This window comes from Athene noctua, chromosome 8 (genome assembly GCF_965140245.1).
Source record: "Athene noctua chromosome 8, bAthNoc1.hap1.1, whole genome shotgun sequence".
Taxonomy (NCBI): Eukaryota; Metazoa; Chordata; class Aves; order Strigiformes; family Strigidae; genus Athene; species Athene noctua.
The window spans coordinates 30,007,357-30,022,834 of NC_134044.1; the positions used below are offsets into that span (position 1 = coordinate 30,007,357).

The 15,478-nt window shown below is 46.1% G+C and overlaps 1 protein-coding gene across 6 annotated transcripts in view; it reads right to left on the reverse strand.

Annotated features, from left to right (window-relative positions):
* TSC22D2 (TSC22 domain family member 2) overlaps positions 1-14,916 on the reverse strand; it is a 28,903-nt gene extending 13,987 nt beyond the window's left edge. For 3 of the 6 annotated variants that reach the window (XR_012634028.1, XM_074911749.1, XM_074911747.1), the window contains exons 1-2: positions 12,544-14,916; positions 582-655 (exon numbers count right to left, since the gene is read on the reverse strand). Coding sequence is in view for 5 of the 6 variants with exons in the window: in XM_074911749.1 (XP_074767850.1) it covers positions 582-655; positions 12,544-14,531 (2,062 nt within the window). In the remaining variant the exon portion in view is untranslated. The remainder of the gene's footprint in view (positions 1-581; positions 656-12,543) is intronic. The other 3 variants (XM_074911746.1, XM_074911745.1, XM_074911748.1) reach the window with 1 other exon arrangement.
* Between the last annotated feature and the right edge of the window lie 562 nt (positions 14,917-15,478).

The window sequence follows — 15,478 nt, forward strand, 5'->3', positions numbered from 1 at the left end:
GAACAACATGTAAAGAATACCACTTTTATTTTTCTACCTTGGGAAGGGGGGGGGGATGGGGGGGAATCCTCAGACCCTCTCTCTCTCAATACCACTGACTATTATTTTCATTAACTTGAGAACAGGAATGATCCAGAACACTAAAAAGGCTTAAGCACCTGTTTTTGACAGAACATGAAAATAACAGGTCAGGCAACCTGTGCTCAATACCTCTAAGGAAAACCAAAGCAAAGCAGGATCACCTATTTATTATTACCTAGACAGCAACCAGCCAACACAGATGGCCTTTTCAGAAGCTAATGTCAGACAAGAATTCCTTCTGAGAAAAAATAAACAGGCCTCATAGAAAAAAACCAGATGTGATCACGATATAAAATTAGTAGAGCTTTTAATGCCATCTTGCATGACGCTTCTGTAAGTGAAAACATGGCTTATATATTGATAACTACTCTGTACACACGGGTCTCCAATGGTTCAGCAGAAGGATGCATCAAACTGAGCTCTCCAGGGGTCCCCTCCGAGTCTGTTATAGGACACTTTAATCCATGACTTGGGTAGTGGAGTACAGACTATCTTTATACCTGCAGATGATCTGCAAGCACTCTGGACAGCAGGGATAGAATTCAGGAAGATCTTGCCCAATTGGAGCAATGGTCTGAAATAAAAAGGATGCAATTCAATAAGGATAAGCATGAAGTATTATGCTCTGGTAGCAATAATCAGCTGCACAAGTACAAAATGGAATGCATAGCTGACTGCCATTCCACAGAAGAGATTCTAAACAAAATTTTAAAAATAAAGATCTTGCACAGGTGTCAAACTTGCAATATCCTGTTACACAGGATGTACACGTACTAACTGAAGTCTTCTTGGCCCTTTCTGAGCCCCTAGCTTACATTTTATGGCCAGTTTTGAATATCAACTCTCCAGAAGGATATAACCCTACCAAAATCCAGGTAAGACCACTAGAAGAAATGTCATATTAATTTATTTCCAATAGTCAGAATCACTAAGTAGTAAAATTTAGCATTTGAAAGAGATGAGAGAGACAGTTATAGGCTTCACATAGTTTAAAGTATCTGCCAAGGAGAAGAAAACATTCTCATATCTGCTGGGTATAAGCACAGCACAAACACTATGGGGTTTAATTGCAGCAAAGAAAGTTTAAACTACACGTCAGAATTGTTTTCCACACCAATAGCAAGGAAAAGAAAAGACTTCTTACAGAAGTGGTGGGATTCCCATACTTGTCATTCTAGAAGAGATCAAGCCATTACTGCTCCAAAAGATTTCAGGCCCTCAAGTCTCCAGCCCAGCGGCCCATCTTCCACAACTCTGAGAGTTCAGGAAGAATTGCAAGAGCTTTAAAGCAGAAATTCTGCCTTTGAATAGGATCAACTCCTGTAGGAACCAAATTTAACTATGAAATATAAAAGTAGTAAAGAAATGGCTAGTTTATACTCAAAAATCAAACAGCCTTTCTGCTGAACTGTAAAGTCCATGTCTTTTTTGGGTGGAAAGTGAGAAATGACCATTCTAAAATGAAATTCTTAGCTGCAGACAAAACTCAAACTGAAGCACCCAGTTTAAGATTAGAAAGTATCAGTCAGTGAAACATCCATTATTCTTGTGTTCCTAGTCTTAGAAATCTTAATCACACAGTGATGCATCAGTAGGGCTGGGAATTCAGCAGCAAGCTGAAGCTCTGAATCAGATTTATCTCACGATACTCCACCTAGAAAAGAGAGTAACTGGAATACAGAGCACTGCAGGAGAGAACTCACGAAGACTAAATGTGGGAAAAGTCAGTGTGGAATTAAGGATTAAAAAACCCTCAAGATTAAAGTTCTTAAATTTTGTCATTAATTACATATGCTGTTCACTTAGTCCCTTAAAGCCATTATACTTGAAATACGTACCCTGAAAGACCAGCAAGAATCAGACACTTCTACATACAGTTTCAGGTGCATTCTCACTACAGATGGCAGGAAAGTCTGACTCAATTAGCAGCCTGGCATGATGGTTTTTGGGACAGTGGCTCTCAACCACCATGGTGGACTTAAAAGGGGTTCACTGGCTACTTCTAACCGAAAATATTTTAGGTGGCAAGAAAGCATACTGCATGGATCTGATCTCCCAACAAAAAGATCAAGAGATACACAGACTGAAGTGCTAAAACCCACCAAAGTGGGACATGCTTAACAGCAGTTTTGTAATTGAATTGAAGAGGAAGGAGATGAAGGAACACCCAGATGTACTACACAATCTTTAGCAAGACAGCGCAGTAGCACCAGCACTCCATTTCAGCTACTTTCAAACAAACTACACTACCCCTTCCCAACACCATCAGAAATGATGAAAATCACCTTCAGATAACTTTTCTGAGAGAACTGAGGCAGCACACATCACCTGGAGTAAGACAGGGAAGTCTGACGTCAGCAGCTCCATTTCAGCTGGCTGCATCTCAAACTCCTGGTGTCTGGATTTCAAGTATCCGCAGAGAACTAGACTATCAGACTCCTTGCCACAGCAAAGGTCAGAGCAGTAGCCCATACTTTCTTTGCCTTGCTCTCAAAAGAGGATTTTGGCAAATAATGTGCACTGACTAGAAGTCTCTAAGAAGAGGTGAATGAGAGATGACTGTCTCTGCACTGGGTAAGAGGGTCTGGTGGATTCACCGACCACTTGCTCTGTCGAGATGCTGGCACCAGCTTTCTGGGGCTTGGCCCTCTAAAAAAAACCCAAATCACCAGTGACATTTTTCAGTTCCTATGAATGCTAGGGAAAAAAACTTTCACAAAAGCTGGTAACGAGAATGCATCATGGACAAAGCAGGTTAGATCAACATTAACAGTGGTCAGACCAGAGGGATGTGGCAAATAATCTCGAGTATTTAGTGAGCAACGGTTGGAAGCTTCTCAAACGTTCCAGCCCACCCTGAACAAAGAGCAGTCACTGGTATCACCACATGCCCTCCCCTGTGGACAATCACCATTCTCCTCAGTTATACCGGAGAGATGCCAATGATTTCTTCTCTTGTCCCAGCACTGTGTAGTTGTAGAAAACACTTTTATACTTGACTCACCACTGCATTTTAAAACATACTCAAAGCCTTTAACAGTCTTGTAGCAAGTTAGAGCAAATGCTCTATACCTTTTCATACCTTTACTGAACTGACAGACCTGAGGTGATGCTGATTTGTGAGACAAAAGGTGATCTAGCTTCACTCCTACAGTTTTTTATTATTTGATAAAATAGTAGCAAGTTGTTTCCCCCCCCCCCCCCAAGAATCTGACTATTGACTATGAAAATCTGGTCTAAAAAAACCAAGCAGCATTTTGACACAATATTAAATTCAAACTCACTTAACAGGCTACAATATCAGCAAGTCTTCTACAAACATGAAGTTCCTAGCTATAAAATTGAGATAGTTTCTTCTACTCTGGAGAACAGCTAGTGCAAAACATTATGAAACACGCAGGTGTTTCATAAAGATTGGGTTTACAGAAGCCAATCAGCCTGGATGTTTCAGGTGGAGCTGCACCTAGTTATTCACTTAAGTCTACCAAGTTTTGCTACTGGTAATTCAAAGCCTTCTCTGATTAACATCCCTTTGTAGTTTCTGCCTTTCAAGTCTCTGGCAGACACTAAATCAGTAGAGCACAGGATCGTGAAAAATGAGACATTTCCCTTGATTTTATTGCATTCTTTGAAAGCACAAGTCCAAGATTCCATAAAGAAAGTTTATGTATACTGGCGAAAATTAAGGCCAGTAGTTCATTGTGCTTCACAGAGCCTTGGATTAATAAAACACTGGCCTTAAGATGCAACTAAACAACAGTCAGTAATAATTTTCTTAATTAAAATAAAATTACCTGTTAGGTAATAATAATTCAGTATTTCTGAAGAAGCTCTGCTGCAGAGCTCAAACAGTAAAGTCTGATACGACTATTTGATACTAATCATGGAAAGAACAACGCAAGTGCTCATCTTCTAAATCTCTTCCTACTTCTTCCTGATTTCAACAGCTGCAGCTCAAAACTCCAGGGTCCAATTCTCTCGGGTCCCAGCAACTGGTCCCCAACCTTCAGCAGTCCTGAAACCGTAACAGCTTAAAATCATCCAGGGCTCACTGATGATCTTTTCCATCCTCTACAGCCCATCTCCACACTCCCCACAGCCAGGCACGGTGCACTCTTGGTTCCAGCCAGGTCACCAATGCTCTCCTGCTCTTCCTCCCTGCAGACAGCATCATCACAGACACGCTCACTAAAATACCACCTGCTGATAAAGCCAGGCTGGTTTGTGACAGCCATGGTTGTCAGTCAGGCTGAATTTTAATTACATAATCTTATAGAGGGTGTAAAGACTAATCTGAGTGATTCTGTTCTCAAATCAATACACCTCAAGTATAAGATTTCTCATACTAATGACTTCTCAGTGGGTATAGTTAACCCTCAGTTCTTGTAGGAAGGATACAAGACAATGTAGTTCACATAAGGCACAGCTTAGCTTCAAGAAAACAAACACAGCAGATCAGACCTTTAAAGATAAACATCTATACATTAGAAGTTGATAAGCTTAGTAGCAATACAGACAGTCTTGGCTTGACCCAGTCAGGGATTCTTGCCACTATTAAGCAGCTTTCAAGAAAAGCCAGAAAAAGGCCCATCAGTACTATCCATATTTGGATGAAGTGAGACAAGCTTAAATAAAAAAACCCAGGACTTCCTAAAAATAACTTACGTGGTCTCAATAAACTTCTTGAACTTCACCTCACAAGGGACAGAGTCCTTCAGCATCTGTTGTAATTTGCCAGTTAACACCACTATGACATATTATTATTCTGCAAATTATCCCATTTTAAGAGAACAAGCTTGGAATGCCTTTGAAAAGTGGACCCTAATAAGCTGGATAAAGGAGGTAATAAAAAACAACATAAATTTTGTATTTCTGAATTTAAAAGATCCACATTCACTAGTAATGCATTATACATACAAAAATCTGGAAGAGATGTCAAAACTCTTAAAAATATTGACTTTTACACAACTTGGCTGGTAAAGAAAAAGGCATTTATTAATATGTATGAACATGTTATTGCAGAGGATTAGTCTCCTACCGCCAGCTCTGCCCACAAAGCTAGATTTCCTCGAACCTATTGATGAAAGGGAAAGCTGCTTGTGATTATTGGTGAAAGTGGCCTTGCTTAGTGGAACAGCTGGCTTGAGTATTCATCTTCAAAGAAAACAGCCCAAAAATGGGATTTTTTTTTTTTTCTACTAAGTTGCAGCACTCTAGTTTCAGATATTTCAGTTATCTATAAAAGTAGTTTCTGGGTCGTTTTGGTTTTTTTGGGGTTTGTTTTTTTTTTTTTTTTTTACAAAATATTTCAGTATCTGTGGGGAAAAAAGCAAGTGGAAAAAACAGCTTCAAGCAGACTCAGCCAAATCCCACCTGTCCTTAGTTATATGACACTGGTCAAGAAAGCATCTATTAGCTAAATATTTAAAGTGTTTGCTTTTAGAAAAAGCTATTATAACCTTGACCAGGTATGGCATGGTTTGTTACACAGTGTATTATAAACGTATTCATCTGCCTTTCCACACCATTCACAAGTTCTTTAGAACTCTCCAAGTTTCACACCAGCCCGCTCTCAGCTGAAGCTCCAATGGAAGCACTGTCGGCATGAGAGCTTACTGCTCGGCTTCAAGAAACATTATTTTTAAAAAGGCATTTGTAGGGTTGGTCAAGGCGTTTACGGTCCTTGCACCCACCAAACAGGGTTCTACATAGGAGACATTCCCAGGAGTTGTCATTGACACCCCTACAAAAAATAGCTGAAATAACTTGACAGAAAAGCAAGCGGGGTTTTCTAACCCTCATTTTTGATCACCCCATCCTCCAGTAAACCAGACAAGTTAAGCTTGCTCTGGACAGATACGAAATCTTCAGATACTCCACTGAAGCCAGTATCTCATTTCCTATCCATTCTGCACTTCTCCATCGCCACCACACCACATACCACACTCATCACCTCCCAGAAATCGAAGGGTCAGGACTGTGCCCTTGCTGCAAGGGCCAGCGGTATCGTGGGCTGCATGAGGCGAGGCACGGCCAGCAGCTCAGGGAGGGGATCCTTCCCCTCAGCACTGGCGAGGCCACTGCGCCCAGTGCTGGGCTCCCCAGTACAAGAGACACGGACGTACTGGAGAGAGTCCAGCGAAGGGCCACAAGGATGATGAAGGGACAAGCAGCATCTCTGCTGCGGGGAACAGCCGAGAGGGCTGGGGCTGTTTCAGGCTGCAGAGGAGGAGGCTCAGGGGATCTCACCAACGATACAGACCCCGGCAGGGAGGGGGCATCGGGGACGCAGCCAGGCTCTTCCCAGGGGTGCCCAGGGACGGGACCGGCGGCCGTGGGCACACACCGACACACAGGAGGGTCCCTTGGAGCACCAGGAAACACTTTGTCACCGTGCACAGGCTGCCCAGGGAGGTGGCGGAGTCTCCAGCCCTGGAGGTGTTCAGAAGCCGTCTGGACATGGTCCTGGGCACCGGGCTCTGGGTGGCCCTGCCTGAGCAGGGGGTCGGGCCAGACGACATACAGAGCTCCCTGACAGCCTCAGACAGCCTGTGACTGGTTTCTGCTCTTGACAGATCCCCATTCCGGTTTGTAATCTCTGAAGAGCACTAGACAAACGTGCCAGCTGTCACTGTGATAGACAGCTGACACCTCTCAGTGGTACCAATTAATATTTCTACCTTCTCTCTGCACTGTTAAAAGCACTCAGGCAAGCTGTCATGATACAAATGCTTTACTCCTAGCATGAAAGGGAGAATAGACGCATACAAAAAACCTCTTGGAATAATTTTAGTTTGCATGACAAAAAAATTAAGACAAGCATCCAGCTGTCCTTCACGTGGCTGAGTAACTCACCTGCCCTGCATGAGTAAAAACAATTATCCCATAACACAAAGAATTTATTAGCACCCAAGACACATTTGTATTTATAAAGCATGAATTTTAAAGACAGAGGAATTTTCAAGAAAGGAATGAAGATACAACCTTACACTGCACTTCAAGTGACCTTTTATGTCTGGAGAACCTTCTCAGAAGACAGTAGCTTTAGCAGTTACTATAAATAATTCTATCTTTACACTTTGTCAAATATAGGAATAAAAGCAGACACCTGTGGCTGACAATCTAGATTTATCTACCAGAACTAACATACTGTACTTTAGCAGGAGTCATCTCACAGAAGTTTCTTATGGAATCTTTGCCAACACACAAAAAGCACGAAAAAGTTTTGCATTTTCCATGAGCAACGGAAGCTGCTAATCACCAGCTTTAAAGCTGAAAAATTAACATACAGCCTCAACATGCAACAGGCTGATATTCAAATATCCAGTCCAGTAACAGAGAACAATTCCTGTTTACTATAGTGTCACCTGAAGTCATAACACATTACCAGCACTTCCTGCAAAAATGCACAGCCTGAGAGAAATTTCCGCTCTTCGGTAGTTTGATAGCACTTTGGTTGTCCTGCCCGCTCAAACCTAAATACTTGAATATTCAGCTTTTAACAAGAAGTTTAAAAAAGCTTCCATGAAGCATATGCTGTTATTTCTACCATACAAGACAGCATTCAGAAATAAGCTGACTATGGAACACTTGCACTCTTCTACAGGGGAGCAGAAGAAAAATGAACGCACAGCAGCTGAGCAGAATACTGAGGAGCAGAGGTACAGAGAACCGTTTCCGTCAGAGCTGGTACACTGCCGTCTTTACAGCAAATTGAACTGTTCCACTTGGTGAATGTCTTTCAAGTATTTTCCCCCCATTCCTTCTTTTAATAACTATCTCATCTGAAACACTTACAGCTCATTAGTTTTAAGAATACACTGACTCCTCCCTAACGAAGGCATTTGAATGTTTAAACTGGGAAACAGCACTGCCAAAGGGGCAAACCCATTTTCCTGTTTAGGTGTCTTGTAGCACTCAAAAACTGAATGCATGGCAGGATAGCTTTGCCATCATCTAGAAACCAGCGTGGTGCCAGAGTTATGTCATTTTTCCTACAGACAGTACAGCAAAAAGGGAACCCAACTGACCAGGGTTTTGTTTACATTAACCATCATTTGCTACCACCAACCATAACGTTCACCTCAGAAGTCCTCTATCAACTGTTTTTCCAAAGCTGCAGCTCTGGCCCCCTGACCGAAGGCACTCACGGTGCTGGAGCATGCCTGTCCACATTTCCTTCTCACCTGCTTCTACAAACACTCCTCAAGACAATCCTTCAGGAGGAGAGTGAAACATTCAAGTCTGCAGCTGCAGCGGAGCTCAAATCTCTAGTAAGTTAAGAGCAAAGTGAAGAAAAGGACAGTACTCAGCAATAATGCAGGTTAAGTATTGCTTACTGGTACGTATTTGCAGAGTACTTTATTTTTTCTTTAAGAGTACAATAAAATATGCATCTAGGGCAATACATAAGGAAACCCTTACCAAAATCACATTAATGCCCAAGCCCAGTTTTGTCCTTATGAGTATGGTCTCAAGAGCTCAGTTTTATCAAGTCAGTACACTGTACAAACACGTGATTTAGCTGAGCAAAGAGATATATGCTGTGAAGAGGTCTGCACAATCAGGTTTTCAACAGTTTAGCTGCTGTAGTTGACAGTTCACAATTGCAGCCATTCATTAGCGTTCCTGGAATACAGCCTGCACAGTTCAAGCTGGTCAGCTATCTCTGGAAAATGATCTATGCTCTGCTCCTTTTCCAACATGCCTAGTAATATTTTGCCCCAAAAGTCTGCCAAGCATGTAGGAGGTTTGAACAAGCTTTCTCAGTAACATTCTTTTAACAGAGGCAACATATTTCTTTTCCCCCAAGAGCCAAAATAAAGTTATTAAGCCAGCTGGAATATTACGCTTGTCAACTACAAGTTTGTGTATACGTGGGCATAAAGGTGAGCAGAGGAACTGACACACACTGATCCCAAATTCTCCCATCCACAATAACTCATCCAGCAAATGAAGAGTCAGGGCAATTTTGAGATCCAGTCCTACTTGTGCTTTTACAGTATTTGTCAGACTCCAGATTCAAAGCGGATTGCAATATTCACAACTGCCTCAATAAGAGTACTATTTCCTCCATCCTTGAATACTGCTGCAGTTTATTCTACTTGTAGCCAAATTTAGAGAGGAAAAGAAAATAAAACTATGTTATGCCATAGATCTTTCATAACTTCCACAGAACATATTTCTCTTTTTAAGAGCTTAGCCATTTAGACACATCAACTGAAAAAAAACAGCTTTGCTTTTTTAAAGGAAGGTGTGACATGCCAAAGGCTTTTTTCTGAATTCTTTTGGACCACCTACCCACCTTCCCTTCCCCCCCAGGTAAGATTTCTTGATTAATTGACTCTTGACTATTCATCAGGTCAATGCAAGAAACCACAGTTTTGTCGACACTACTGTAGAAGTGTACTGGACTATCAGAACAGGAAATGAGAGGTGTCCAGGCAAGGTCTTGCAAAAAAGTCAGTTCTACATCTATAGATACACAGACATATATATCTATCTGTATATCAGGCTATATAGCCTCACACCTCCACCTCTTAAAAGAGCAGACCATAAGACAGGAATAATACCAAGAACTTTCTTCACAAGATGGGAACTGATCAGCTTTTTATATCAGACCTCTGCCTCATATTTACTGTATTTCTCATTTTCTGTTTTCAAAGAATCCCCATCCTAAACTATTTTACCTTCCTCTTCATATTCAGTATGGTGATTACTTCCTAGATAAATCCAGGATACTTAGAGCTACACAGTATTGCTTGATGATCACTGTTAGAAGATGACTACAGAATGATCTACAGGAGTTTGTCAAGCTTCACGTACATACAAATACTGAAGTATAATTGAAGGTGTCAGAAGAAATGCAGATACCTGCCCACACACTGACCCCCGCCCTTCCTGGGTATGTTACACATTAATATTAAAAGAGAAAAATGCTTTCCACAAATTCCTAGGTCTTTTGATCACAAAGTGAACTCTCCGAACAAAACCAAGCGTTAACTTCCTGAACCTGCAGGCAGTCTGAAACAGGGACTCAGGACTTGTGAGCTCCCCTTGCGCCCTATTAGTTTTATCAGTGTCAACCCTCAGCTTATTAATGACACTTGAAGGTCTTCATTAACGGTTTCACCATTGATTTCAGTAGATAAAGCAGCTGGGCGTAAGCCCACGGGAGTAGTGACACAATTCAAATGGCTGGAAAGAGGAAAAAAGCAGGAGCATGAAGAGAACAGCCGACAAGCAGGAGACAAGTTTTATAAAAAAGCCTTCTCAGTGAGTAAAGCAAATAAAAACAAAGCGGTAAAACAGCTTTAACAGGCTGCTAGGTTCTTATTGTATCCTTTCTCTGTCTGAAACCAGTGGAAGTCAGGCTACTCTGAGAGGAGCAAAGAATAAACTTGGATCTACCAGCTCTGTGTGTATCTCCTACTCTGTACAGTCTAGGCCTGTTTAAAATAAGCTTTTATTGCTTATCGGTATCACTACCAAAGAAAGCTATTCCAAGGCAGGAGAGGCTCTCACAGCTCCTTGCTTAGCGTACGGCTTCAGCCAACAAGGCTTTATCACCCGGCGCAGAAGCGGACAGCGAGAAGTACGCGTTTCTTTTCAGATAACCACAAGTTGGTTTCTCTACTGAACATCCTGATGTGGCACGTCAAAAAGAGCGCCCTGCATCTAGAGCCCAGTTCTATTTCTTGCCCGTAGCTCTCAGAGCCGAGTTTCTGAAAAAGTTGCTTTAGAAATGAACACGGAGCCACCCTGCAGCACCTGTTTCACACAAGTTCAAAGACGAAACTAAGAAAATAACTTTAAAAATCACTGTTCTGGGTAAGAGTACCAAGAACTGTCTCACTAGTGCACAACACAAAGTTAGCAGCCTACAGGTTTGAGTAAGTAGGACAACTTTTCCCTTATCGTTATAAAAAGTGATTCATTTGTCACTGATAATCGGGTCTGCTACTACGATTTATATAAAGATTAAGTATTAGAAACTATGCAAAATACATTCTTTCCTTTCTGACTCCTTAATCATCAGAATGATTAAACACAAGACAAACGGTTTTCTGATAACATACTGAGCTATGAAAAAACCTACCAGCTCAAAATCTAACCTTATTTGCACAAAGAAATTTGTCAGCTGGGTCAGCAATCCTCTTAAGGTAGGCACAACTGCTAGAAAATGTTAACTGTTTAACTTTTGCTTTTAAGTCCTTTACTGCTTTAAATCAGAACTAAAACAACTCTCCAAACCAGGGCTTTTGCTTGGATAGAGGTATTAGCAGAGTTACTGTCCCAAAGGCAGCACAAGGCCTGCCTTGCTGCCGATTTAACTCCCCACACACTGGTCTGTCTGAGGTACCTTCTCCACCCCAACCCAACGTCGGCAGCTCTGAGCAACACCGACTGTGCTGCCCTGCAGTCTGGTACCCTCCCAAGGCGAGGAAGGGCTTACAGCACAATTCAGCACACCAGACCTCCTCCTAATGGTGTTACTCCCATTTTCAATAATACAAATATGTATAACCCATGTGTTTTATTTCTCCAGATCGCAGTAACTGTTAATAACATTAATCAAGTGTTGAAACACTGCTTTCCCTGAAAGGCTTCTCTCAAGCCAACTACCAGAGTTTTAGCCATCACGCTACCCTTCAGAGCCGTCTGACAAGTCCGAAGTTAAGCCACATCCGTGCTTCCTCTCTCAGGCCCTCTGATGGGTCTGCTCATACTACACACCTTTGTTACAACTAATAGTTCCAAATTACTTTCCTGTAAAGGAAGCCCCTGTGCCTACATCCTCGCCCAAGTAAGTGGTGTCCATTTTTTTCAACACAAAGGACCATTATCTGTAGAGTGTTCACTGTGTAAGAGCATACAAGCCCATATCCAGATGCAATTACTTTCCTCACTGATAATATGAAGTGCAAACTCAACACCAGAATAAAAACCAAGAATCTGTGTTATAAGCCTTAAAGCTTTCCAAGATACTTCACCTGATGGCCCTGAGATAGCACTACACTTCTATTTTTAACAACACTGCCATATAGTGGTGTTGATAAAACCATTTTAACCTGGCTGTCATTCCAGTTTTACGACGCGTTAAGGGGAAAGGAGAGAGCACATTTCCTCGCACACTGAGCACCTGGGTGCAGGACAGTTTTCAGTCTTTGATTTGTAAGAGGTTGTATTATTTGTGCCCTAAGCAGCTTTCCGGCTACTTTCTGCCCTGTTTTGTGAGAAAAGTAATCACACAGCCCAAGAAGAACAAGGACAGTTCATTACTTGGCTAAACACTTTGCTATGCTTTGTAATTTTATAAAAAAAAAAAAAACAGCCCAGGTAAATTTCAGTACAACTTTCTGAAAATATCAACTTACAAAAAACACTTGACAAGAACTTGGAGGTTGATTTTTTTTCCCCTTAAGAAAAGGTATTTTTATGGCATTATAAAATAATTCATACCTGTCTTCATCACCATCAACAGGAATAGATATGCCAAACACAGAGCTGGCAAGACTGTTCATAGGAGTACTTGCAGGTAACTGAAGAGGATTTGCTAGAGTGTCTGGAATGGGAGGCTTCACAAGAGGTTTATTTTCAGCTATAAGAGAAAGTGGTGGCTGAGGTAGGGGTTCCGATTTTCTTCTCGTATCATCAATCTGGCCTACTAAGGACTGAGCTTGAGTCTGAAACTGTCCGAGGTTTGACTGTGGCAGGTTGGTGGGTACATTAGGTGTGCCTTGCATCAACGAGTGCCCAACATGCTGCGGCTGGACAACGCCGGTACTCCTGCTGACAGAAGTGTGGCTTGTCAGCTGGGACTGGACTAGCGTAACAGGGACATTTGGCATAGTAACAGAAGTGGTGGTAGACACACTAGGCACGCTTGTACCGGGCACCACCACAGGCACGTTCTGAACTCCGGAGACCACAGCGTGGGGAGCACCAGGCATTCCTGACACTTGACCGCTTCCACCCATTTGGTGCTGAGTCACAGATTTCTGTTGCACAACCCCTGTATGTCCAATGCCTTGCTGCACCACACCTCCTGGCTGTGGAGCGGCACTCGGACTGGCCTGTGCCTGGCTGCTCTGTACCAGTGCCGACCCCTGTCCCACTGCTTCGCCGGGCTGCGCCGACACCCCCATCACGGGCGCTCCCACAGGTGAGGGATTTTGGCCAGTCACCTGCCCCACAGGAAGGCTAGAAGCCACAGTACTCGGAACAGAGCCCGTAGTAGCCTGCTGAATAGCTCCTTGAGACTGCATAATTGTCATGTGCTGCAGGTATTCGGTCTGACCAGAAGGTTGCGTCGGCAGTAGATGCACTGGTGGAATCTGGGACTGAGAATAAGCAAATTGTTGAGGCTGAGTCACTGGTATGTTCGCCTGCTGCACCTGCTGCTGTGCCACAGGAATGCTGGGCTGCCCTATTGTCACACTTGGAGGTGCCATGCCTTTCCCGTTGGGTCCGGCCTGTGCAACACCCTGCGTATTTACCTGTGGCTGTGATTGCTGTGGCACCATTATTTGCTGATTCGCTACCGAAGCCCCAGAAAACATAGGCTGAGCAGTACTTTGAGGCATGGCCCCACCTATGGGTTGTTGCGGCTGCTGTTGTTGCCCAATGACAAAATTAGGTTGCTGTAGAGAGGACTGGTTCATTTTCTCTGTCTGGAGCAGCTGTGACACAGCAGTCAGGGAACTGTCAGCTATAGAATCGGGGCCGTGGGCCGACGCTGGCACAGCTGAGACCACAACGGAACCTCCTGTCGCGCCAAGGCCACTGTCCCTCTCCTGAGCAGCCTGCTCGAAGGTGCTGCTGTGCCTAATGCAATCTCCAGTCCTGCCCAGGACACCGCCACCGTCCGAGTCCCGGTCATAATACTCCATACACGTCCATCGGCCTCGCCTGTAAGGCTCCCCCGTGCCATGGTCCAGCTTGATCACCCTGAAGCGTGAGCTGCATGCAGCGGCCACTGTCTGAGACATTGTCCCAGGAGTGGCAGAAGGCCCCGCCGAGGGCAAGGGGGTTTGAGTGCTGCCGCCTCCCGCCACAGCAGCGCCAGGGGCAGCAGCTGGCAGGGGCACGGCGGTGCTCTTGGGCACAGCCCCCCCATTGGGGGCCACAGCTGGCAGAGCCGCAGCTGCCCCACCAGCAGCCACTGCCAGCTGCCCGTCCAGGAGGAGGTTGGGAGAGACGCTGCCGGGAGTTTCAGCCTCGCCCACGTTGTTGAGAGTCTCTTCGGAAGAGCTCCGCTCGCAGACATCCTCGGGGCCATAGTCGGTGGCTCGAGAAACATCAAAGATTTCAGATGACACGTCCTCGGTGCGGGACTCATCCGGGTCATCCAGGCTCTCGGTGTCCTCGGTGATGCTGCTGGCCACCTGAGCCGTGGTCACGCTGGTGATCTGGAAGCAGCTCTTCTTCTTGGCCGGCATCTTGGACATGTTTCCTCCGCGGGGAGGGGCTCCGCCAGCCGGGGCGAGGCGAGCGCGGTGCCGGGGCGGACTGTCACGGCGTGCCGGCCGGGCCCCCGGCGCTACCGCACATCCTCCGGCTGCTTCCTGCGGCGGGCGGGCGGGCCGCGGCGCTCCCGCTGGCGGGCCGCGCAGGGGGCGGCGGGGCTCCTCCTCTTCCTCCCCGTCCGCAGCCCTCCTCCCGCGGCCGGGACGCGGGCCTCCTCCTCCTCCTCCTCCCCGCCGCAACCCCCGCTCCGAGCGCGGCGGGACCGGCCGAGCGCCCCGCGGCTTCCTGCCGGCCTTGGCGCGGCGCGGGCCCCAGGCGGGCGCAGAATCGGGCCCGCGGCCCGCCCCACGCGAGGGGCCCCGCGGCGGCCGGGCGAGGCCCAGGCGGCCCCGTCTCCCCCCCCCCCCCCACCCGCCCCCCGGCCGCCCTGGCTCTACCTGGAGACCAGCGCCAGGCGCATCCTGCTCGGAACCAGCCCGCGGGCGAGCCCCACGGGCGACCCCCCCGCTCCCGGGGCGGTGAGCCGGCGCGGCGGCGGCGAGGAGGAGGAGGAGGAGGAAGAGGAGACGGAGGAGAGGCGGCCCTGGCGCGGGCGGCCCCGCTGCGCTGCGCCGGCCGCGGGAGCGCGGGCTCCGACTGCGGCTCCCCTCGCCCAAGATGGGGCTCAACTTCTGCCGCGCGGCACCCTGGGAAAGGCGCCGGACACGCCCCCACGCTGCGGCGCGATGACGTCACGCCCCTACGGATCTTGGCGGGGGGGCGCGAGCGTGAGGCGCTGCTTGGAACGTGCCGCCCCCCCGGCTTGGCCCCTCTCGGCCGCGCGCGGCGGCCGCCGCCTGGGGGGGACGCGGGCCCGGGGGAGCCGCGGGCGGGCCCGGGGGAGCCTCTGCCGCGCCCTGCCGCGCCCTGCCGCGCCGCCTTCCCAGGC